Source organism: Atractosteus spatula, chromosome 7 (assembly GCF_055471065.1).
Source record: "Atractosteus spatula isolate fAtrSpa1 chromosome 7, fAtrSpa1.hap1, whole genome shotgun sequence".
In the NCBI taxonomy this organism is placed as follows: domain Eukaryota; kingdom Metazoa; phylum Chordata; class Actinopteri; order Semionotiformes; family Lepisosteidae; genus Atractosteus; species Atractosteus spatula.
The window spans coordinates 62,435,208-62,459,429 of record NC_142712.1 but is presented as its reverse complement, the minus strand read 5'-3'; the positions used below and the strand labels follow the sequence as shown (position 1 = coordinate 62,459,429).

At 38.1% G+C, this 24,222-nt stretch overlaps 1 protein-coding gene across 8 annotated transcripts in view; it reads left to right on the top strand.

The window, feature by feature from the left end:
• LOC148831604 (unconventional myosin-IXAa-like) overlaps nt 1-24,222 on the top strand; it is a 173,651-nt gene that overhangs the window by 102,924 nt on the left and 46,505 nt on the right. For all 8 annotated transcript variants that reach the window (XM_088920364.1, XM_088920366.1, XM_088920362.1 and 5 more), the window contains 3 exons: nt 1,313-1,402; nt 11,668-11,784; nt 13,835-13,969. In XM_088920364.1, the coding sequence (XP_088776490.1) occupies nt 1,313-1,402; nt 11,668-11,784; nt 13,835-13,969 (342 nt within the window). The remainder of the gene's footprint in view (nt 1-1,312; nt 1,403-11,667; nt 11,785-13,834; nt 13,970-24,222) is intronic.

Sequence of the window (24,222 nt, the reverse complement as noted above, 5' to 3'; positions counted from 1 at the left end):
TTTGTTTTTGGTACTGCATAATTACAGAGACTGGTTTTGGAAGAAATGTACACACAGAAACACATTTATTTTTTGCGGTTGTTCATCCCGAGCATACTGTATTTCTTCAAAATGTCAGAATGTTTAAATAAAATTCTCAGAGTAGTGTCAGTTTTTAAACTTCTGTAACAGTTTTAAAAGTATGCTTGGCTGAATGAAAAGGCAGTTTCACTCTGTACTCCACTTAATCGCTGCGATTCAGTTTTAGTCAAATTGGACTACATTTTTAAGTGGTAAAAAAGTGGTGTTCAGGATTTTTTTTTAAGCTAAAAGCGGTAAGCATATTTAGCCAGATGTCTTTTAAAAAGACAGTATTCAAAATGTTTCTCAATCTTATTGGTGATGACTTCTTTTTTTGTCTTAAGTGACCTTTGTATCACCACCAGCTTGTACTGTGGACTTAAATACCACACCTGATTTAAGTCACATCCTCATGTGAAGCAACATGTGCAGTACCTCATGCTTGATATCTTATTTGCTCTTTTTGCTGTCATGCAGGCAGCGCTTTCATTACCAAATAGACAAACCAAATAAGCATCACTGTCCTTTGCTAGTCTGAACTTCATGATCTTATAAAAGCTTTAATGAGGAGCGAGTTAACACACTGTGCCATCTTTCAAGTGTATCAACAGACATTCAAAAATGATAATAACCCCCCCCCCCAAAAAAAAAAAACTGTGCCCAAGGCTACACAGCTCCTGCTGGCCCTGGCACAATCCAGTATGATGAGTTTAACCGGTAGTTACTGCACAGATCGGTTTAACTGCTGGCGTTATGACTCACACGGAGGGGGGGTCATATATATTTTGGGCAAATGTATGGAATACTTTTATTAGAGGAGATGGTACAGCATGTCCAAATGCTTTTTACATACCAAGGGCTCAAAATAAAAATAATTTTGTTTCATTATTTCTTTCGAAAACATGACATGACTAAGATGTATAGATTCTGTACTGTCTAGGGTCAAAATGAAGTGCAGGTTGAGCTCTGTCAGAGGTCTGCAGTCCAGGTACGATTAGATGGCCTGGGTTCTTTAACACTGAAGTATGTGTTCATACTTCAGTGTTAAAGCTTTTAAATATGGTTCCTTATACAGTACATGAGAAAACAGTGCTTTTTAAAATTCTTCTGTATGCAGTTCCTGGGTTGTGTTGAAAGACATTATTTAAATATTGTACCTGCTTCCCTTGCCAAGTCCATGACATCATTTAAAGGGTTTTGGTCGGAGAGGATGTTTTCCCTCTGAAAGTGAATGTGGTTCTGTTTGTTGCAGGTGAAGGAAGAAATGCTGTTTGAAGCCCTTACCACGCGGAAGACTGTAACAGTGGGAGAGAGGCTCATTGTGCCCTACAGACTTGCTGAAGTAAGACAAAACCGGCTTTTCTGGCAGCCTACTTCAACCCTACTAACCTTTATACTGCACACAGAACATGCACTGCATCAAGCACTTAGGCACTGTGTAGATTTAATAACCTTTTGACAATTCCTGTATATAAAGACTTGGATACTAGACTGGACATTTAGATACAGTGTGTTGGGACTAGAAGGCATACCTTATGTGTACAGTATATAGACATCAGTGTTGGAAACTTGGTCGATTTTTCATTAACATTTACCCTTTTTAAATTTTCTGTTTTCCTTAATGCAGCTTAACTTTATGTAGCACATTCATACTGCTGGATCAATTTTAACATTAAGGCAGTTTTAACACTCCTCAATTAGGGGAACATCCGAGTTCTGGAATTTAGTGGTGCATTCGCTATAGTTTTTTTTAATGTATACTTTATCCTGTTCTTTCATTTAAATATTTTATGACCTATTGCCTGTGTATGAGCCTGTGTTTCAAGGAAATACTTGAGGTAGAGCAGTTCTTTCAGTCTACCATGGTTGAACTGCAGATGTACAGTGTGCCGCGTTCTTTTCACTCACCTTTACCTCTATAAAAGAGAATTGTTGCTGCAGTTCTTGCTCAATGTCACAAATGGGAAGGATAAGCAAATTTCTAGAGAATAGCCCTTACATTTTGTATTAAAAAATCACAAAGTGAAGTAAACCACCATAGTATTTGCAGTATGGTGTACTTTAATTTAGGAGACATGTATCAATTGAGAGATTTAGAAATAAGTGTCTGGGTTGAATCAATCTGTTTAAGAGGACTTGTCAACTCAGGAAAGAGAAGGTTGTAAACTTCACGTGGCAGCAATATAGAATGGTATCTGATTCCATGTTTAATGTTGCAGAAGACCATGTGAATCCTAATTCTTGGGAATTGAAAGAGACAGGGCTGTTATTCTGATGGTTTGCATTACGAGACTTGAGTTTTGTTTTGGAAACCTTGGGCACTAATGTAAAACAAAGTATTAAATGAGTGTTGTGTCTGAAAACATGACATGACACAGGCCCAGAGCGAGTGAGGCTTCTGCAGCAGCTGGAATTAGGATAGACCCTCTGTGGCAGGGCTGTTTAGAGCCGAGATCGGAGGAAGTGTTGCAGAAGCAGATGTTTCTTGATGCTTTTCGGATCGTTTGTTTTGGAGAAGGCAGAAACACTGGCACTCAAATGATCCGGAATCTGTGTCGGGAAAGAGATGCCTATTAGCTATACCAAAATCAAATCATAAATAGGGTGTAGGGGAGAGATGGGGATGTCATGGAAATAAAATCAGGTTAGAAGTTAGCTTCTCTCGGAAAACAGGAGGAGAAAATGCTTGTTTTGTGAGCAAGGAAAAACACTGTCGATGGCACCATTTAACAATCTAAAAATAACATCCCAAATCACTTCAAACACTGTAGAACAATTTTGACTAGACTGAATTATGGCATTAATGGATTTGATATGAATAAGTCTTTACCCTAGCAATTTACATCTAATGCCAGAATTAACAGCACTGAAAGCTGACATTGACACTGTCTGTTAAAGCATTTGTCTATGCAAGACTTTCATTACAGAACTGAAATCATGTGATCAATTTCTGCATCTCCCAGGCATCATTTTAATTAATCACTGATACTCGGTGAAAATGCTAAGCCTTTTTAGTGGAATTTATGAGCTTGCACAATAAGGCTGATGAATAGAGCATTTCATTAGAATTTTGTATTGGGATATGTTTTCAGTTTTGTTTTCCATAGCTGAGAAACGTTATTCCTACAACTGAAAAGCTGTTGTTGTTTTTTTGCTTTTTCATGCAAATTGCTGGGGCTGTTTTTTGGTCATTAGACTTGTATCCAATTTTTTTAACATAACTGGTCACTTGAGCCCTTTCATTTAACTCAACAAGGAACCGTCTGTGTCAAGTCAGATTTGAAATATTTCCCTTTAAAACTTCCTCTATACTCACACAGTCAAACAAAAAAACAACCTCCCCCCAATATTTGCATCAGCTAATGGAAATGTAACAGCTGCAGCAAGATAAAAGCCAGTAGATCTGAAAATTAGATCTGCTTCTATTCCTCTTTCAGGCTCTTTTGTCTTTCAGTTTGGAGTAAGGTGAATGCTTTTAAAATTTAGTCTGTGAACTAGCAAGATGAAATAATTGAAAAATAGCTTCAGTATTCCAATTATTGTGTATTTAAGCCCAGGTGTTTTGTTTTCCCTCAAACACTTTGATTTCAGAAAACCAAAAGAACATTGTTATTTTGTCAACTTGATTGTGAGTCTCACAGTAAAGTACGTTGCTATTTATTTTTGAACATCTTATATGTTGTCTTTTACAATAAAAAACCCGTCAGGATTCTGATACAAGATAGGAAAGGACATTGCAGAGGGCCACATCACTAAGATGAAAGCTTCATTACAGATACGGTATAATCAGAATTTGCAAAGAGATGTCTGTCTACTTGAATGTGAAAGTAGTTTATCAGTCCCTTACACAACTATATGCTTAATACATTTTTGAAAAGACACTTTTTGCTTTTTACAACTACCTGAATTTTTATAAACTCTGTATTAGGTAATTTACTTTAAGGACTAGTGGCTAGTTTGCCCTGTACTCTGGAATACAATATTATCTACCAGGGCGACAGTACAGTCACCAGCTGCTCAATCTGCTTTCTTTAGATCATTAGGTCCTAAAAAGTTTAGTACAACCCATTGCCTGGAGCACTCGGAAGAATTGAAAGAGTTCCAGGTATTCCTCATGTTTAGACGATGTGAACTATTTGGAAGCACAAACGAAATTTTGAAATAGTTCCTTTCATAAGTTCATCATGTTAAAATGCACTTACTGGGCTGAGTAAATAAAGCTAGGAACAGCAGGGCTATTCTTTATCCCATATAATGATAGCTTTCTGAAAGTGTTTGCTATTCTTATAAAATGCATCGAACCACCTGGTAGCAAAGATGGTTATTGGACCATTTCCTTTTCCTGTTAAATTGAAGGACCTAGCAGTATGATGTTTCTAAAAAAATCAACTTTGTGGCGTACTTTCGCTGTTATTGGCCCAGGATCAGGTATATTCTGGAGTGGAATACTTCATGCTGTGTTGGATAGTTATTTACACTTAATCTTCGATGAAGAAAATATGACATCTCTGGTTATTTTCTGTTGAACCATATCAGCATGACATAAATATGTTGTGGAGTAGCATGTTGTCACAGGGTTGTTTATTTTAGCCAGCTATGGAGGCCTTGCAGATTATACAGATTATCGTGTTTGGAAGGCGAATAAAAGATTTTACTTTTTTAACATTGCAGGAAGGCTGTTGGTAGCTCACGCCCCCTCATGTCTTCTTTAAGGAGTTCATTACGTGGTGCAAACTGCATTTGCTTTCCTTTCATTTGCTTCTTTTTGCCCTTGTTTTTGCGCATACTGTACTCTGTTGTTTCTGCACAGGCAGTTTGCCATTTCCACTAAGTACTGCAGAACATCCCAGGATACAGAGCGATCATAAAGAAAGGTCAGACAGAAGCAAACAAACTCTAGAGCTGGGTATCTCAGCTTGTGGCCCCTGTGATCTGCTCCATCACAGAATCTGACTACAGTCGGCTGCTTAATTATTTAATTGCTAATTGTCAGGATCAATACAACAATTATGTGGATGGTTGAATCACAGAGGGACTGGTTAGGAGGAATTTAAATAGCTGGGCTATAGAGTACAGTATATTGAAGGCTTAGTGCAGGGAGACCAAGCACAATTCCAGTCTTAGGGGGCCTGAAGGTTTCTGGTTTTTGTTTCACCTGAACACTTAATTACATAATTGAACTCATCATATGCTTAACTGGACATGTTGAAGCCTCTCCTAGTTCTTATTAAGCTGGAGATTCAAAGAAGTATATGAAGTACCTAATGTACAGGAACCCTTGAGGACCAGTGTCAAGCACGCTTTTTAAAAGACAGGTAACCTGAAAAAATGAAGAATGGCTTGTAACATTTTGAGCTAAAATAATTACCCCAAGAATGAGCACATGTCGCTTCGAAACGAGCAGGATTTCACTTAAAAGAGCAAAAAAAGTCGATGATATAAACGTCCACTGTTAAGCGCTGTGCATACTCAAAGTTGCTTGTCAGCTCACTAGCCCTCTCTTTTCTAGAAACTCTCGAGTCTTGGCCTGTCACCCAGTGCTTGTAACTTGTTTATATGAGGTCTAAACCAGGCATGTACAGCATTTCTGCACGGCCCTCTGAGGATTTTGCACAATGCATCATTAAAACAATTCAGTGTGTCTGCCGGATGTGTTTATATGAATTTGATAAGAAAAGCATTGTGCCAAGTGAGTTTATTTTTTTTTACAGTGCATGAAAACAAACTTAATACCAGTTTTCAGAACAGTTCTACTTTCATAAGCTACTATTGACTTCTTGCCTGTGCACAAATTATAGAATGTAAATGATACCTATGTTGACCACAGGTCTCTAAAATCAAGCTGTCCTGAGTGATTTTCCTACAGATGGATGTTTGAGAGTAATTTGCAATGATAAATTGTTTGTAAGCCGTCTGTGAAAATACAAGCCTTTCTGCAAAACTCAGAATAAGACTTCTCATAATTAAAACCGTATCATACCCTTGTTTTTCAGATGTGGGTTGAAATGAAAACAAAGAGAAATTATTTTTTAACTTCTTAGGTTGCCCTTCAATAAACTATCACTTTTTACAATTTGGGTTACAGCAGTGGTCAGTGTGTGATGGCATTGTGCTTTAAATGTACTGTAAGAGGTGTTTCTATTCATCTATGATGTGTTGCAAATGTTAAAAGTGTTAAAATATTCACATTAACATTTTTGTTAGTTAAAAACCTTTTTTCTCAAATTGAATTGAATCCTTCTGTTAAATAAATTTATAAAATATAAATAAAGTATGCAAATTGTATATAAGAAGCTCCAGAAAATTAAAAGATGTAACTTAGTTGGTTAGTTGTCAAAGGATTTTAAGGGTTCCCAGAGAATATTCCTCAACGCTGAGAATGCTGTTCGTGGAACACATACCCCTCTGTATAAGAGAGGTGCCTCCTGTTTTCAGTACTCAATTAATATCCTATTGGTTTTTACTGTCCTTGTTCTGTTGTTGATCCTGAAGGAGCTTTTTGGTTCGTCTTTGTCAGTAGCCATCTGGATTTATATTTGCATGTGGTGCCTCTTGCGCTCAGCTTCTCTGTTCAGTACTGAAGTACTGCGTCCTTTCCCCAGTACTTATTTGATAACTTTGAATGTGCCAAACAAATCTACCTTTACATCATTGAAACAGCTTGCTTTTTGAATCTCACCAGAGCAAGAGCTTAATTATATACCTCTTTCACTATACTGTATTAATGAACGTGTTCTATTTTATGTCTTAAAAACATTCTTCTTAATATATGTACATTCCTTGTCATTTAATAAAACAATTGCACAAATACAACTGAACATTTGTGATTTACTGTCAAAACTACAAAACGAACAGAACAAATTAAAAGAAGAAACTGTTTACTACAAGGAGCTCTTGCAAAGAGGATTTGCATCGCCAGCAGCAGCAATATGCAATGTGAATGTCAAACACTGTAAAGCAAATGAGATGAGACTTCATTGGCCCTGGAGCTGTACCGTGCAGGTTCTATAAAGCCAGCTCTGACTGGAGAGGTCAGGCTTGATGTTAAGAGTATGCCTCAGTTGCTTTTAGAATAATAGCCAGGCTTCCCTTTGCTTACTGTAGCAGCCAAGTGCATTAGCTTTGATAAAAGCATCTTTATTTTACCAGATTTGTGCAAACACTGCTGCTGTTTGTATTGGAGTGTTAATAAGCCTAATGGAGCCATGAAACCTCTTTAAAACAAATAGTAGATATTAGTGAAACCACGGCCCATTGAGCTTTGGGAATCTGAGGAATGTTGTGTTCTTTAAATGATTTGCTGCTTAAATTCTGATTAAGTACTTACTGTATATAAAAATACTGATCAGCTACTAGGAGTAGCCAATATTCCAATATGAATGACTTTGCAGTATTGACCTGCATGTACATTACCCGACAACATCAGAAACATTCAGCGTTTCTCTTTATGTAGCTAACTTTCACTGTATGTACTATTAATTTGGCCACTGGACGTATGATGTATAGATATGTAAGATATTTCATATGGTATATAGTTTGATGTTTGTGCTTAGGAAAGGGTGTGTGCATAAACTCAGTCTCAAAAACACTTGTGGCTATAAAGTGTTTTTAGACTGACTTTAATGTAATAAGAATCAATGCCAGAACACCAAAAATGGCCATAAAGATTGTTTTGATACTGTGCTGTGTTTAGCCTCTGGAGAATATTGCACAGTAGATGGGCGTTCTTTGAGATTGAAACCCTGCTTTTTCAGCTTAGGTCACAAAGCCCCTGATGAGAAGTAGATCAACAAGTCTCTAATGTTCTGGAGTTTTTTAATTGTACCCGTGTTTTAAAACGTGGTGGTTTCAGAGAAATTCCAGAAATTACGTTCCACAAAGTTCTTCTTTGTTGTTTATACAAGTATTAATACTTGACGTACTGCAGGCACTAGAATTTTCCCCACAGATAAACTGGCTTTGAAGCTCATAGTTGTCCATTAAAAAATCTGTGAAGCTTCTCCAGTTTAGCACAGGTTTTGCATCCAGACCACAAACCATCACCTAGATACTTCAGGTGTTTATTTTAGAAACGACTACTCTTCAACTACACATAAGAATGAAGTGTAATCACAATAAGAGGGCTCCTGTATTTAAAGCCTTCCAACAGCACCTCCCTTTCGTATGTTAGGTAATTAAGTTTCTTTACAAATTGAAAATTGAATAGAAATTGTCATAAATACACCCACAGCTACCAGTTTCCATGACAGTGAAAAAACAGTTATCTGCTTGAGTCCCATCTCCTCAACCTCTATTACATGTTTGTTTTTTCCCTTCGATGTGTAAATGCTAATTTTAATGAGTTATGAATTCAATAAACAGTGCACTTCATTCTGGTGCTACATATATTCTTTTTTAATCTTATTAAATGGTACTTTATCTGCATTTCATAGTTCACAGCAAGGTCATGCGTTATAGAAGCAGCTTCCCTTCCATGTAACCTTTTTTATCCCAAACTATTCAACAGAGCCTTCTTTGCAAACTTTTACTTCTTGAAGATGAAAAGGGGAACACAAACCTATAATTTTTGTTAAGAGTATTGAAGTTTTTAAAGTTGAGGTAAAGAAGAGGACAGGAGAGAAACATTTTTAGGATTTCTAAATAAGACTCAAGAAATGTTTTACCCTCTTACCTTTTGATTAACTTAGGTGGGACTGCTAGCCCTGTAGGCGGTGTCTTTTTAAAACATTTATGATTAGATGAAAGTGGAAAAAGCACGAGCTTGTATTTAATAGCCAATTACAAACAGCAAGTACTGATTTTCATGCTTAACAATAGTTACACAACTTCTCCAATGAGGCTGTAAATCTGTGATTACTACTGTAATTGTTTACATCTTATGAAATGCATTTGATAGGTATGAAACTCCAGATAGTTTATCTTAATGGTAAAAGGCTATACCCCAAGAGCATAATGTCCAGACCAGGAATTATTGTCTCGGACAAGGTTTATATTTTTACTTTTTTGTTGTTCATGAACAGCAGCATACAAGTCCTCATTTGTTACTTTTCTTATTTTGTGACCATACACAAAGTACTGTATGCATGAACAAAACAACTACACACTGATTTGCTTGAAAGGTACCTCACATGCTTATCAGTATCAATATGTTCAGTATAATGTACTGTCTTTCTACACCAGTTGTGGATTTTTTTTAAATGAAGACAATCCACAATTGACTTGTTTCTGTGTACAGTATTAGGCCAGATGGTTCAGGAAATCCCTAGAGTAAGACTTTTACCTTATGGCAGTGAGACACGTTTATCTTATCTTCCCAGCTACTCCTTGAATGTGTTTTGTAAACTGTTTGCCAGCAGAATACACTATGCATTTGTCAATACAATTAATTATTTAAAGATAGATACTAATAATGCAACAGAGCTTTAACTCCATTTAGATGAAGACACCTTTATTTAAAAGCTTTTAAAGGTCGGCTGTACGTTAATGGCCTAGCTCTGCAGGTTGCCTTTGTTCTTATACACTGCTACTTAGATTTTCTCTTTGTAGCTCCATTTGTTCTGCCTAATTCTCCATTGTACTATTTGCTGTCTTTTGGAAGATGACAGATGAGGCACTTGGGAATAGGAATGCGAATATTGTCTTTCCAAAGAAAAATGGTAAAAGCGCCAAATGACACTGTAGAGATGAATGAGTTAAGAACATTTGGCGTCACCAGGTTTTCAGAAGTTTCTTGGCTTCAAAGGTATTAGAGCATTTTCTGGGAAAAAAAAACTATTTCTGTGCTTGGAAATCAGTGCTGGTTGAACTCAACATTGTGACTTCTACCTGAGTTTATTCTGAATTTTATCTGTGTTTTCTTCAAACAATCATGATGCCTGAACTCATCTTGGTAAGTCTTGCCCTTATGAGGTCTCAGGAGTAGACAGACTTACGACTTGCTCCTGCCTCAGTTGAGCTCTTTCCAGGACCAAAGCTTTTACTGTCAGTTAATTTTTATGTATCTTTTTTATATGCACTCTAAAATGTAGCCTCTTATAAGACTGCTCTTCACTTTAGTTTGTTATCATTCCCTGATGTCTGTTTTTCTAAGTGGAGCATTACAAAAATCTATCACTTTTTTTTGTAAGTGGAAAAAATCATCAGCCTCTTATCAAGCTGTGTTTGTTTTAAACGATGCTGGAGTTGCTCATGTTTGTACCTTGAAAATACGTCGTTATCAGCTGGCTAACTTCCGCCTGTGTGGACCTGTGATCCAGTCTCCCCCACAAAAGCTTGCGTATTTCATGCAGAGCCCTATTTAGCCTTCTCCATTAAGAGGTTACCATGGTAACTCAAAGAGCTCCTTGCCCAGAGTGCTTCAGTCAGACTGTCTTGTTTAGGAGGGCAGTAAAGATGGTCGCTTTTTACCCTGTCAGGTTGCCCGTAGTTTCAACCTGTAGTTTGAATGTATTTAAGGCTCTTGTAGTTTAATATTTTTTTAAAGAAGATCCAAGATACAATAAAGCCACTCCATTGTGCTGTGTACTCAATTACCAGGAAAAGAGTCCTAACCCCAACCCCCCCCCGCACACACGTGATTACTGCTGTTCACTCTGGAAATGAGAATTTCTCAATTGCCTGATTTGCCTGCTGAGCTGGTTTCATGAAATTCATCTTTATCTGTGCGGTGCCATCTCTTTCATCAGTAATTGCCAGCTGGCAGAGGGAGCTGGCGTACAGCTTTGCCTAGGTGATCACCATTTCTGCGGTTCTCACACAAACGTTTTGTCATGAGGTCACAGCAGAAAAGAGGATTGTTCTATTGCCCATCACCTAACATGATAAAGAATACCCCAAGAGACACGCCTGTCACCTGTGGGTTATCACACAGGCATCCTGTTAATAAAATAGAGGAACACCAGCCGCTGAAGAAAAAGAAGTTTACACATCTTCTTCATTAAAAGCCACTTAGGAAGACAAAAATACAGATGTTTAACCAAACCATTTTATCCAGATTTATTGTGTTTTGATCCTCCCAGAGATTAAGCTTTCCTTTTGGGTTGAATTTCAGTTGTGCTGTTTGCACTGGTTTCTATGGCCCACAATTTTACTCTGCCTGGGAGTTTACTGCTCATTTACTCCAGGGCTAATCGAACAATAAGTATGTGAAATAGGGACGGGCACGTTATGCTTCCTGTATCTGTCTGTGCCATTTTTGTTTTTTCCAAAATGCATGAATGTCTCAACAGTGTCTTTGAATGAACAAGCTGTACCAAGCAACTAAGGAACAGAAAGATTCTAAATCTCATCTTGCGGAATAAAGAAATCATTTCCTTTTCATTTGTACTTATGAATTTCCTCTTACCATTAATAGATTTAGGTGCTGCTGCACATGAAGTTTTCATGAAGAAACATGTAGTTTTCTGACAGTAGTGGTCTATTTTAGCTTCTTGTCAAGATCAAACTATAAGGAAGAGGTACTGTATAGGGTCTTATGACTGAGCTTTTTGAAAAATAAGTGCCCTTCTGCTAATTGAGTGGCTGGGGGGCAGGGGGCACACTGCAAACCTGATTAAAGTGCAGAAATATGGTTAGTCAAGTGTGACTTTTGTTCTTCTTGCTTTGCAGGCAGGGACAGTGCGCGACTCAATGGCCAAGTCCCTCTATAGTGCCCTCTTTGACTGGATCGTGTTCAGAATCAACCATGCGCTACTCAACACCAAAGATCTGGAGGAAAGCATCAAGGTAGGAGATGGACTCAGCCTTCAGGATGCACAGGAACTGGAACATGCATGTAATTCATGGGGTTTTCTTCTGCACACACCCCATCGCGTTATTTGTGGGTGAATGTGCCCTTCTGCGGGTGAAAAAGAACAACTCACTACTAGATAGACAATTTTAACACAATGTGAAAGCTGCTCATGGAATCAGGTATCTTGGTCTGCTCTATTGTGGGCAGCAAAACTCCAGGCTGGATTAAAAAAAAAAAGTCATTTTGGTTTTTTGTGTGTGGGATGTTGTGTTTGAGATACAGTACAGTACATAATCTCTTAGAAGAGTTTTAAGTAGTTAGGCATTAAAAGCAAACTTCCTTCCATGGGTCATCTTGATTTCATTCTGTTCTTGTGCAAAAACATTTTCTGCAGTTCTGGGCGGTTTGTCAATTTTCTTCCAGCAGAATACACTGTGACACTGCAAAATAAAATAGCCTGGTTGAGTTTGATTCATTTTAATGATTTTGTTTGGATTTTTTCTCCCTGAAAAAGTACAGGTATTACATTATCCAGAACATTTACATCTTTAGTATTGAATAATATGGCATAAATATGTTTAGATGAAAAGAAAGTGAATTCTGTCTTTGAATACTGAAGTACATCCAATACATTGTTTTGGAAAGAAATATTTAAAAGCAAAAGCCTGAATTATATCACACGGTGTAGAGTCTTTGTTGTGTATTGTGTAGGTCATGAAACAATCATTTTCTGTAAACATCCTAAAAAGGCAGACATTCACATGACCCTGCCCAGCTGATCGTAAGTGGAGAAAGGAATGATTGTTATCCGTTTTCTGAGAATATGAGAGTATGCCATTTGGAATTGAATCCTACTACATTGTGTGGAATTATCTCCCATCTGTAACACAGTGATCCTCTTAAATGATGCTTGACTTAAAGTATTCTGTGCGCTAGATTTCCAGTCATTATTCCAGTAATTTCCTTTGAAATCTGGTTTGAGTTTTTGCCCTTCATTTTAAGGTGTTGTCTGTATGTTTTTAATATCTATCCCAAAATGTATTGGATGGCATGCTGGTGGGGATATGAGTACAAGGATTTTATATTGATCTGTCACAAAGGCAGGAATGTTATTACGGTTTCCAAACAGTCACAGCTGGTTCCGTGTCGCACTGAGCACGTATGGCAGAGGAGCAGGCTGATTACCGTGTCCTTTCTTCCGTGCTTATGCTTGTCGAGCATAATGAGTTGGCTGTGCTTGCAGCAGTTTATTTCCTATATCCTTTATAGAAGCCTGATGTCAGTCTGTTGCAGGCCCCCTTGCTTCAACCTACAGCCAACAAGACCCTTATTGAAAAAATTACTGTCACATATAATATTCATGTTAGCAATGACTCAATAGCTCATTTTGGTTTCGATGGAAATGTGGTCCAGTGAAACAGATTGGGAACATCGTTCTTGTCCTTTGGCATATCTGCAACCACAGTGCACACGAATCACCGGTGAGTGACTTTTCCTCCTGTCTGTGGGATAAACCCAGTGCCTTTTGTCCAGGACAAGGAAGAAATCAAGAAACATCTGCCAGGCACAGGACAAGGGGAAGACATGCCTGGCTCCTTCTGTGATGAATAAAATCAGAAAGTGTTTACGAATTCTGGTAGCAAGCTCCAGTCTGGGCAGGGCAGTACTGAAATCACGGGTATCCACAGGTTCCTGAATTCCAGAATAGATGACTAGTAGTCTGGAAATGTGTGGATGGCATAGGGATGCAGGGATTACTTTAACTTACTTATCTGTTTTCAGAAGAATTCCGGCTTAGTCTTAGTTTATTATAAACAGCTCGCATGTGCAAAGCAGACACTCAGAATTTGTTGACACTCAGTTTAGTTCCTTTACCTCCCTGGGATGACCTTTTCTTTGGACAACTGGCGAAGTTCCTAATAAAAGTCTATACCCTGAGCACAATTCCTTTTAGTCCAACTGAGCACTGCTACAGCCTTGCAGCTGGCTGGCACTTTATGAAGAAGGACAGTGTGAGAAAATCTTGGGTTTTGTTTCTTTCAGATCCTCTCCATTGGAGTTCTTGACATCTTTGGCTTTGAAGACTATGAGAACAACAGCTTTGAGCAGTTCTGCATTAACTTTGCCAACGAGCGGCTTCAGCACTACTTCAATCAGCACATCTTCAAGCTAGAACAGGTAGGGTCTACCACTGTGGTTTGCTGCAGTCAGGTGTTTTCAGCTACCTGCTTGAGACAACACCAGTTGTTTCCCTATTTCTCATACAGTACTTTTGATAATGACTATGAACTGTGAAGGGAAAAAAAGTGTGTGAAGCAGCACTTAAATCTTCTACAGCAAGTGGCAATAGTTAAGCATCCCTTAGGTTTGATGGTGTAAATAGAATTTACATTATTGGAATACTGTTTTGTTATTTTTGTTATGTACTGTATAAACAGTTTATGAGATTTAGCCTAATACCAATTACTGAACTGAAGACAGCAGATATTCATATATCTGTTGAGTAACAGCAGCCCAACCCTTTTAATTAACAGGGATATGAGATTGTTTTAAATGCCTGTAGAATTAACAGGGATCAAAGACTAACAACAGAAAAGAGTAATGTTAACTCCAGAGATTAACATTTTTGTCTGTGATGTTGTGAGATTCAATGCTCAGTTATTTACAGTAGTGTGGATAACCTTCAACTTTCTCTGCAGTCTTTATTTCCCCATTTTCTGATACTGGATGTACTGAGAAGTATGTTCAATTAGCTTTTTTAGTTTTCGCTTTTGTTAATACAATTCAAATTTGGATTCTCTTTCTGCATGATGTGCAATGATTTCTAATAATGAATCTTGTTAGAAACCTTTTGCTACTATTATTGTGATGTTGTATTCCTTTAGGTTTCTCTTCAGGGATTCATTATTAGATTATAGCTTTTGTTTACTGAAGATCCTCTTACTATTGGTTTACTCTGACTGACTGACTGCAATACGAAATTAATGTTGCTAATGCTTCTTGGCTTACCCCTGTATTTTTTAATTGATTATTGAGGGTGTGTCTTGTTGAACGTTCTGATCACTTGTGCTCTTTATTTATGTTCCTTTCACCCCCCAGCTGTACTTGTTGATGGGTTTTGTCAGAGACTCCAGGGAGTCTGCTGCAGTAGGTGCTCTCTGCTGTTCAGCTGTTTCCTTGAAAGGAAAGACATGCTACACAGGATCCAGCTTTTTGGAATCAGGGCCCACTGCCTTTCTTTTCCATGTCCTTGTGCTTACGTGTGTTGTCCAATGAATGACCAACCAGAACCTGTTGTACTCTACAATGAGCTCAAGCTGGATTGCTCAGAGCGATGATGTGGGCTCTAAGCAATTGTCTGCAACACTAAATTGCATCTGTCTTCGTAAATAGAAGATGCCCTGCCAAAGGCTGTGGTGCATGAATGTAATGCTCATTTTTTAATGTGTTGTTCTCCTCTGATTAGTTTGATGTTCATATACTCAGACAGCACATCTCACAGTCACTGGCACATCAGTAGTCAGCTCCATTTCACATCCCTGAGGGATCGTCTTCATTTAAAAAAAAAGTACAAATCCATTGCAAGTAAGTGGTCTTACATAACAAAGCCAACTCACTTTGAAGGTTAAGTAGCAATGTTCCTGGGACTGTAAATAAATACAGCAGGAGAGATTCGAGATCTTTTCTGAACAAAGTGTAAAAAGAAAGGTTTCTTGTAATTCTACTGAATAGGAAGTTTCAGCTTTGATTGTGGGATCAGCTTTTCTTCTTTGAAATTGTTATTATTATGGATGCTTCCAAGGGGGTCAAATCACGAAGGCATTCTCTCTAAGTGCAGGCTGGGCTCTGTGAGTTCCAGTCTGGGTCATGTCTGTGCGGAGAATTCCCCAAGCATCAGCACACATTAAGCTCTGAGTTGCAGGTGGTGGAGTTGGGATTCAACAGATAGGTCAAATGTGTGGCAACATCTGTGATGGATGTACCTCTTCTACAATCAGCACTGATCCTCCTGTACGCCACTGCAGAGCTTGTACCATGTCAGAAGATGAATGGCTGGATGGGTGGGTGGGGTTTGAGGAGCCTGTCTGCTCTTTCTCGTTCCCTCTTTGCTGGTCCAGGGATCAGTCAAGTGTGTAATATAAAGTACATGGCAATTTTAATTTTTTATTCAAAGATGAAATAAGAATTCAATGTTCTATGATATTCTTTAGTAACTTGGCACAATACATTGTTCAATAATGTTAGTTGCGGAAATGCCAGAGAGCATAACCTGAGTTTAATATACAGGAACCTGTGTCAGAGAGATAGAGCTCGGCTCTTTTGCGTCAACCCACAGCACATCTCTTTGGCGTCTGAGCATCCCAGCAATTAAGGCTCCACCCTCCCACAGCAACTGTTGCAATCGCCAAAAGCACATGATAACTAACAACCATCTCAGGGTTCACTGATTGAGATACTGTAGGACCCTGAGCAACTACAGGTTTTATTAAGTACTTGCATCACCTTGACTTGTAATCTCAGCTCAGCTGTGCACAAGATGACTATCAATAGGACATTAATGAATATTTCTATAACTTGACTATTGAATTCAATGAATACCAAAGAAGGGGGATGCTGTGTATATACAGTATATAGTTTTAAACCTCTTCAGAAATCTATTTATATTATTGCTTGGATTTAAGCTGCATGCTTAAAATGCAGGTCATTTGTAGCAGAGTATGATATATAGTATTAACACACATAAAAAGCTGAAAATGTCCTTTGTTCTGTGACTTCTCTCACAGTTGGTCAGGGAATGTAGTGGTTTGGAAACAAGCAAATGCACTGTCTCTCTTTATCACACATTCCCCAGCTTACAAAGCTGCTGTCTGACAGCCTGGCTTGAGCCCTTCCCTGCCTGAATCGGAGCCCTGGTCCTTGGGCAATGCAGCTGTCAGAGGCAGGCAGCCTACACTGGAACTCCTCTTACCCGAGCTGACATCCACAGAGATAGAGTAATTGGAATATGCCATGAAAAATTATCTCTAATTGCGTGGTACAGAGGATACACAGTTGGCTGTCGAGATCAGAAGCAAACTGAAAGAGTCAATATGAGTCATGACTCTACAGAGGGCTCAAGTGGTGTTTAATGGAAGAGGGGGAGACAGAGTGATAAAATGATGGAGTTAGTTTAATCAAAAGCCGTGCCTCCCTTAGCCCAGGGCTGAAAAGCTCTCAGCTGTGCCATCTCTGTTCTCTATTTTTAGATTCAAAACAAAATAAAGATTTACTCTTCACCTACAAGCTTACCGTCGGTAACTGAACTTTTAAGGTAAAGCAATTTAACTTTTGCACATAAAAGTTTAAAAAAAACTTCTTCTTAGATAACTTATAGTGATCAGTAAATTTAGAAAGAACTATTTCATTTCTGTATTTTTCTGTACAGTAGGTCAACACTCCACGCATGTGACCCTGGCTGATCTGTTTTCATCACTTGCTGTGTTTTTCAAGCTGCAGATCTGTGAGCAGAACACAGCCATTGACAGGTGGATTCTGGGGTTGTGAAGCTAGCTGCCTCGGTCTTGTGGAATGTCATGCACTGTAAAAGAATGTATTTATTTTGAACAGACAGACTGCAAGCCCTGCACTTGAGAATCATTTGGTGTCTTAAACAGATGACATGGCTCCTCCAGTCTCCTGCTCCTTCTGGTCCTCAGAAAGCTCCTCTAAGGAGAGTTTGCCCCATTGAGCCCAACATGTTTTGTATGTGCATCTGTATCTAATATGCACAATGTACAGTAAATGTGTAGTGGTATTTTCATCACCTGCTCAAGAGAGAGGGCCTATTTGAACTGCAGTTCTGCATTTGTGACCAATAATTGTCGGATTTATTTGTGAGCAAGTTTTTATTAATTTTAACTTCTTCAAAACTCAAGACATAAATTACAAAGCAAAAACATTTCACCCCCTCCTATTGGCACACTTCTCTGAGTTACTGCATTCAAGTTAAGTCTGATTTTTAAATTATACAAAATTGGAAGAAGCACTAAAGACTTAACTGAATCTGCAGCAGAAAACCGTACTGTACCCCCAAAACCCCCTGATGATAGCACAATGAAACAGGGCTTCATTAAAGCTCCATATAAAATAGATTTAAAATGGCCAAGATCCAGTGAAGTAAAGGGAAAATGGAGATTCCCAAACAAATGACGTTATCTTTTTACTCTATGGGCAGAATTGTTTTGCTGCTGTGAAAGCACTATTCTAAAATAATCAATTAACAAGCACGGAATATTCTTGTCTAATATAGTTGACAAAGCAGAAGAAGTATAGTATGTCTCAAAAATACAGCCACATTCTGGCAAAATGTGTAAATATGTTCCTACAGCTTCCTTATGGGCATCATGTATGTGAAGGTTAAAGTACAGTATTGATATGATTTTTCTACTGTCACAGGAAATGTTTTTTCTACTGTTTTCTACTGTGTTTTTCTACTGTCACAGGAAATGTCTTCATTTGTAATTGGATTCTTGTTCCAAATAGTATTAGGTGCTAACACATGAAAAGGAATTAGTAGTAAGCACAGTTACATCACTGAAAAATATTGAGAGAATCTGATAAATATTTTATTTGGTTTAATTTTATTTTTCTGTGTTACTGACATTTTACTATGAAAGATTTAATATTTTACAGGATCCCCTGATCTGTCAAAAATAGTCTGAACACATGGGTGGTCTCCTTTTTTAGAAATGGCTTTATAAAAACAGAAATATAATCTGAGAAAGTCTCCTACAGCTTTTCACCACAATAGCAGGTGTTTGCTAATAGAGGCTTGTCTATATACTGTGGATAATTATTCAGACATGGTATTTAATTATAGTCCTTGTCAATGTTACAACAGCGTCTTTTCAATGATAACATCTTAAGTAGGTAATGTTAATAAAATGTAGTAGTTCAGGTGGGTAGAGTTCAGTAGGGTTCAGTAGTTCAGGGTTCTGGGTTCAGTAGTTCAGACAACTGAAGAAGGCTCCACGGCCAAAACGTTGTGTTTTGTTTCTTCTTTTTTTCAGCATAGAATAAACCTATTACATGTTAATAAAATGTCCTGGTTACATCAAGTGGATAATAGTGTTTCTTATTAACATCAAGTAAAGGAAAAAAAAACTGAATTTGAGAATGTTCTGTTTTTTCGAATGTACCTAAATATCTGTTTTTAAGAAATTATTTTAGTTATACATAGCTTTCACACCCTCTCAGCCTGTTTTCTGTCCTATTAAAAGGTCAGAGAATGAAATGTGTTGCTTCATCCTCAGATATATTTCCCTCATTCTACTGCTGCTTTCTCTTACCCACTTCAAGCTCTCCATATCTTTCAGCCTTCCTCCATTCTTATCTTTTTCCTGTACCTCTTTCTCTGAAAGGTGGCTGAGAATCAAGTATTTTGTTCTGCTAGTTGTGAAGGACCCTTTTGAGTCCTGCTAATCAATTAAATTCTGTCTGCGTTGCCATGGAGTCAGTGAGTAGCACAGTGTTCCAGGGCTTCTCAGTGTGCTGCCCACAGAGGTGAAACACACTGGATGGCTTTGTGGGCACTCACAGCAGCTGCTGTTAGGACCTCACCTCCAACTGGGACTGAGGAGGTCCGGCTCTGAAGACTAAGGGCCCTTTGCAAATGTTTAGCCTCCAGGGTAACAGTGTGCATTGCTTCTCCTTAATGATTTGGAGCAAACCGAATGGAAAAAAAACAACTTAATTCTTCTTCAGTGTTACAGTTCATCTCCTTTTGTGCTAAAGAATTAAGTTATTGGATTTCTGAAGGCTCAAAGAATGGATAGTGAATTCCTACGTACCAGAAAGGAGTTTTATAGGCCCTTTCTGTATCTTGTTTGTTCTCATTACTAAATACTGCACTTTGCCCTAAAGTCTTCTTTTAAAAATACACTTTGCATGTTGGTATAAAGGAGCCTTTAAAGCCTCTGTACATGAACTGACATTAAACCTTAACATCTATCATGTTAATTTGCTCGTATGAGTGGACATGTCTTGATCTCTGCCATTCCAGTTTCACTCACTAGGGGTTTTGACTTCCTTTCAGCTTGCTTATACTGCTCAACAAATGAAGAATGAGTCAATTGACCTTTATGAATAAGGTACTCACTTCAGAAAAACCTATTTAAGATGACATGCAAATGTTCCCTACTTGAAGGGTGTATTTGTTGTTTTTTTTTGGAGCTTTGGGATATGAGCAGCTGTTTGACTTTAACTAATTCCTTCATACAATTTTGACCATTTTGCTTTAGCCCTGGATAAAGAAATGTAATTAAAAAATCTTTCATTTTGAATGGTAGCTTACTTAGGTAAGTTATAGTATTGTAAAAACTATTGTCAGAGGTATTGACAGGAAAGCTACATCTGTGCATCCACTTCTCTAGCTTAAACAAAACAAAAACCACAGTGGTGTGTTCAGATCACTGCTGAGTATGAAGCCACAAGTGTCCTTGAAGCATTCCTGGCCCAGCAAGGTCCTGTGGAGATATTTTTGAGTCTGGTATTAGCCTGTGTCCCATGAAGCATTTTCTTTAAATGCTTCATTTTTCTAAGATGATTGCAGAACTGGCTGCTATCCTTCAGAGAAATGGGGTTTATGTGTTTATGGTGTGGTACAGTTCGTGAGTAGCCACACCAGTGGCAAAGTGGCCCATGTTGAGAGTGTCCCACACTGTCAGGACCCTTTGCCTAGTGTTCGACCCCTCTGTCAGTGGAGTCTGGATCTACACATCTGTGACAAGACTGGCCTTTCCAGAGTAAGAGAGGGACTGAGTGTTACTCCTGTGTTGGTGGGAGTGATGTAGTATTGATTTTCTCTCCTCTCTGAAACTCTGTGTGACTCTGCTCTCTTTCTCAGCCTGGAGGTGTGATTGTATTAAGGGAAGGCAGAGACTTGTTTACATGATCTTGATGCAATCTTGCAAACCAGCTGAGAGAATTTTTTTTTTTATTCTGCGCTGTTTAAAGAAAAATTAGTCACAGTAGCAGACAGTACTGTATGTGCATGTTATGTACAAAGAACACCACCCCCTTAAAACAGCATGTCAGCCTTTTCACCTCATAAAAACACTGTTGTGATGAATAATGTGCTAATCACGGCATATCGGCATGTTAAAAGTTCTGGAAAATTATCAGCCAAGTGTCAACCTGAGATGGCAATGTGAAAATGAGTTTCCAAATCTGATGATAGAGTGGTCTGTTAGTGCATTGTGGTGACTGCTTATGGAATTCCTATTGCTGTGATAGGATGGCAAAAAAAAAACATGAAATTGTCCAGTCAAGAACTTATTATACGAGAGCAGCTTGTGGAAGAGACATAAACGAAACTTGTAAAAGGAAAAAAAAACACAATTGACATGTCAACGCTGAGGTGATCAACTGACAATCTAAACGTGATCTGAAAAATGTAAGTGATTAATACAGAGGCTCCATAATTATTCTTGTTCCCTGTAGGGCAGTAGGGTAGTAGAAAATACGGTTATCTTCAAATTTTGTTTAAGCTCTGCACAGTATGGGTGTTGGGAGGATGGAACAAGCTACCCAAGCATCTTGTCAAATCCAATATTGTCTGGTTTTATGAAATGTTGAATGGGATCCTTGGATCTATTAGCTACTAAAACCCTAGCAAGGCAGAGGGGTTTAATGGCCTCCTTTCAGTTGTAAATGTTTTTATGTCATTTGAGCTGAAGCCTTTCAAGCCTGTCTTGTGATTAGAAGCAAGACCTGAAATGAACTAAATGATCATTTTGTAGTTGAAACATACAGGGTGACAAAACCGAGGTGAAAGACTTGATAAAACAACCTTCTCCTGACAACAGCTTTTACTCAGTCAGGTTGATACAGTACATGCCTACTGTACATTACGATCAGATGTTAAAATCACTCCCAGCTTTCCTACATTACTTTGCTGACTCAACAATGTATTGACACATACATATTTCCTTTGCATCCCTGCGCTGTCAGAGACTCAGGATTTCTTGTTTTTCCTCGAGCCGGGGGGAATTGTGAGGCCGCGCTCACTGGGGAGTTGCTCAGCCCAGTGAAGGGATCCACAGAGGGGCCCTGTGGTGACTCGAATGAAAGTGATACTGTAGCGTAGGCGAGTGGCTGGCCCACTGGAGGGACACCCTGGCTGTGTTTCAGCTACGTTTGGCATGCGTGCCATCTGCAGCTCATAAATTACGACAAAGTTGTTCTTGGAAAACCCAGACACCTCATGCTTTCATTAGGGTTTTAATGGTGATTTTTTTCACCTTTTATGGAGATGTTGTAAATGCTGTTTTTTTTATTTGTAGGGGTTACTAGGGTTCATTCTCTGTCAGCCAATTTTAGACTTGTATGAAGAGGTGTTAAAGCCCAGCTGTATTATTGTATAGTTCTAGTGTTGTAGATTAGCAGGTGGAAAGTCAGAAGTATTGAGTGAGGTTATAAAGACATTATTAGTAGATCATATAACCAAATATGCATTGCCTGTGTGGTACTTTGGATTCTGTATGGATTTTGCTATCGCACATGAAAGTGATCTCTTTATGATGTCACAAAACTAAATTGATGTATTTTTCTATTTTCTTTGAATAAGATGAATGAATTTGCTTCTGCCTTTTATCTCAATAAGCAGTCCCAGGCTGTTTTCAATCAGTGTCCTAGGCAGCAGAACAACAGCCCCTCAGTGACATAGCTCTAAGATCCCTCTTGGGAAATATGATTTCAGCTCCTCAGTGAGCCATTTTAAGGGATAATTTCAATCTTATTCCTGCATTGCATGTGCAGTTATATACAGAGAGAGAACTTTCAATTGTTTTTATGGATATTATTTTATGTTGTCAGACAATTCTTCCTACAGAATATAGTCTTCTCAGAGTGGCTAGAATCTAAATGTGAAGAAATAAGATGAGCAAGGAAAGCATTACACAGAATGCTTTGTCAATGAGATTTTCAGCCTAGAGCCACGCTAAATTACTTTCCTCCAGCTATTATTTCAGAAGAGGCATATGCAGACGTCTCCGAGGTTAACACTGTATCAGTGGCAGGATTGCAAAACTGAACAGGAAGGTGGTCAGAGAATCACTCATAAGATATTGCGCAGTTCACATCACAAATAGATTAAATAGAACTGTAATGTTGTGAGCTGCTTCTTTAAAACAGTCTAAAATTTAATAAGCAGATGGAGAATCTTTCATTTCTCATTGGCATTGGCAAGTTGCACATTTGGTCTTTCAATAATACAGCTTGCATGTATTATTTGTAACATTTTTGCATTTTAGGATTTTTTTTCTCTTATGTCTCCTTTGGTTTTAATGCTGGATGAGGTGCCCTTTCCTATTGTTTTCTGTTATTCTCATGTCAGACAAGTCAAAATTCTATGGGATATCTCTGGTACTTATACTGCCGTGAGCTGTCCAAGTTGTTACTGGCTTTAGGTCCATTTGACTTGCTGTATTCCTGTCCATCTCTTGTCTATTTTGAACCATATTTCAGAGATTATAAACAGTAATAATACAAAACTGTCTCAGATATATTTTTTAATACTTTTTTTTTTTAATTAAAAAGGACAAGTCTGAGCTTAGTACGTTTTGGTATCAAAGAAATGGTCTCTTCATATTAATATTTTATAACATTGGTTGTTTGTACTGTGTACTGAAACCCACTCATTTCTGATGCAAACAAAAAAAAAAGCTATTTTTATTCCTATGACCCGTGTGTATGTTGTGGTGAGTAAAGAAAATATTTATGTATAGTAACAGTATCCAGTGCCAAGCCACATACACAAAACCCACTTTGTATTCATTTTTGTTAGCATTTGTCTCGGAGACAAAAAATCAATCCTACAATGAAAGAGGTGAAGTAGAAGCATACATTGCATGATACATACAAAATGCTGAGAGAAAAATGTTCTTCTAATTATATTGGTTGCAGTACTCATTAGTTGTAGTTGTAATGCATTTTAGCATACAAGTCTAGCTGGCGTGAGGATCTGGGCCAGTAAGCAGCCTGTAAAAGGGAAAAGGAAAAAGGGAAAATTAATTGATGCCAGGCTGAAATGGAAAAGATTGACGGTGTCATGCACAGTACTTCTGCTGTAGAGCCTTCTTAATTTTTAGCATCTTGATACTGTATATGCAAAACACATGTAGCTTCGTAAAGAGCTGTATTGGTCACACCTGAGTGTAGGTTTTCAAGTTTTTTATTACGATTTTTATTACGAAGGTGTCACCATTTAATGCAACAGAAGAGATTGAACACGTATTTCAGGTGAGATACAGTGCTCCTTTCCCCTTTAATCTGCATAACTGAATCTGTGTACAAATGCAGTCCTTTGCTTTGTTTCCTAAATACGGGCTGTCCCTAAAGTGCATTGCACAATGGAAGCTATTTATAAACTTTGTATTTGTCCAGATAGTTAA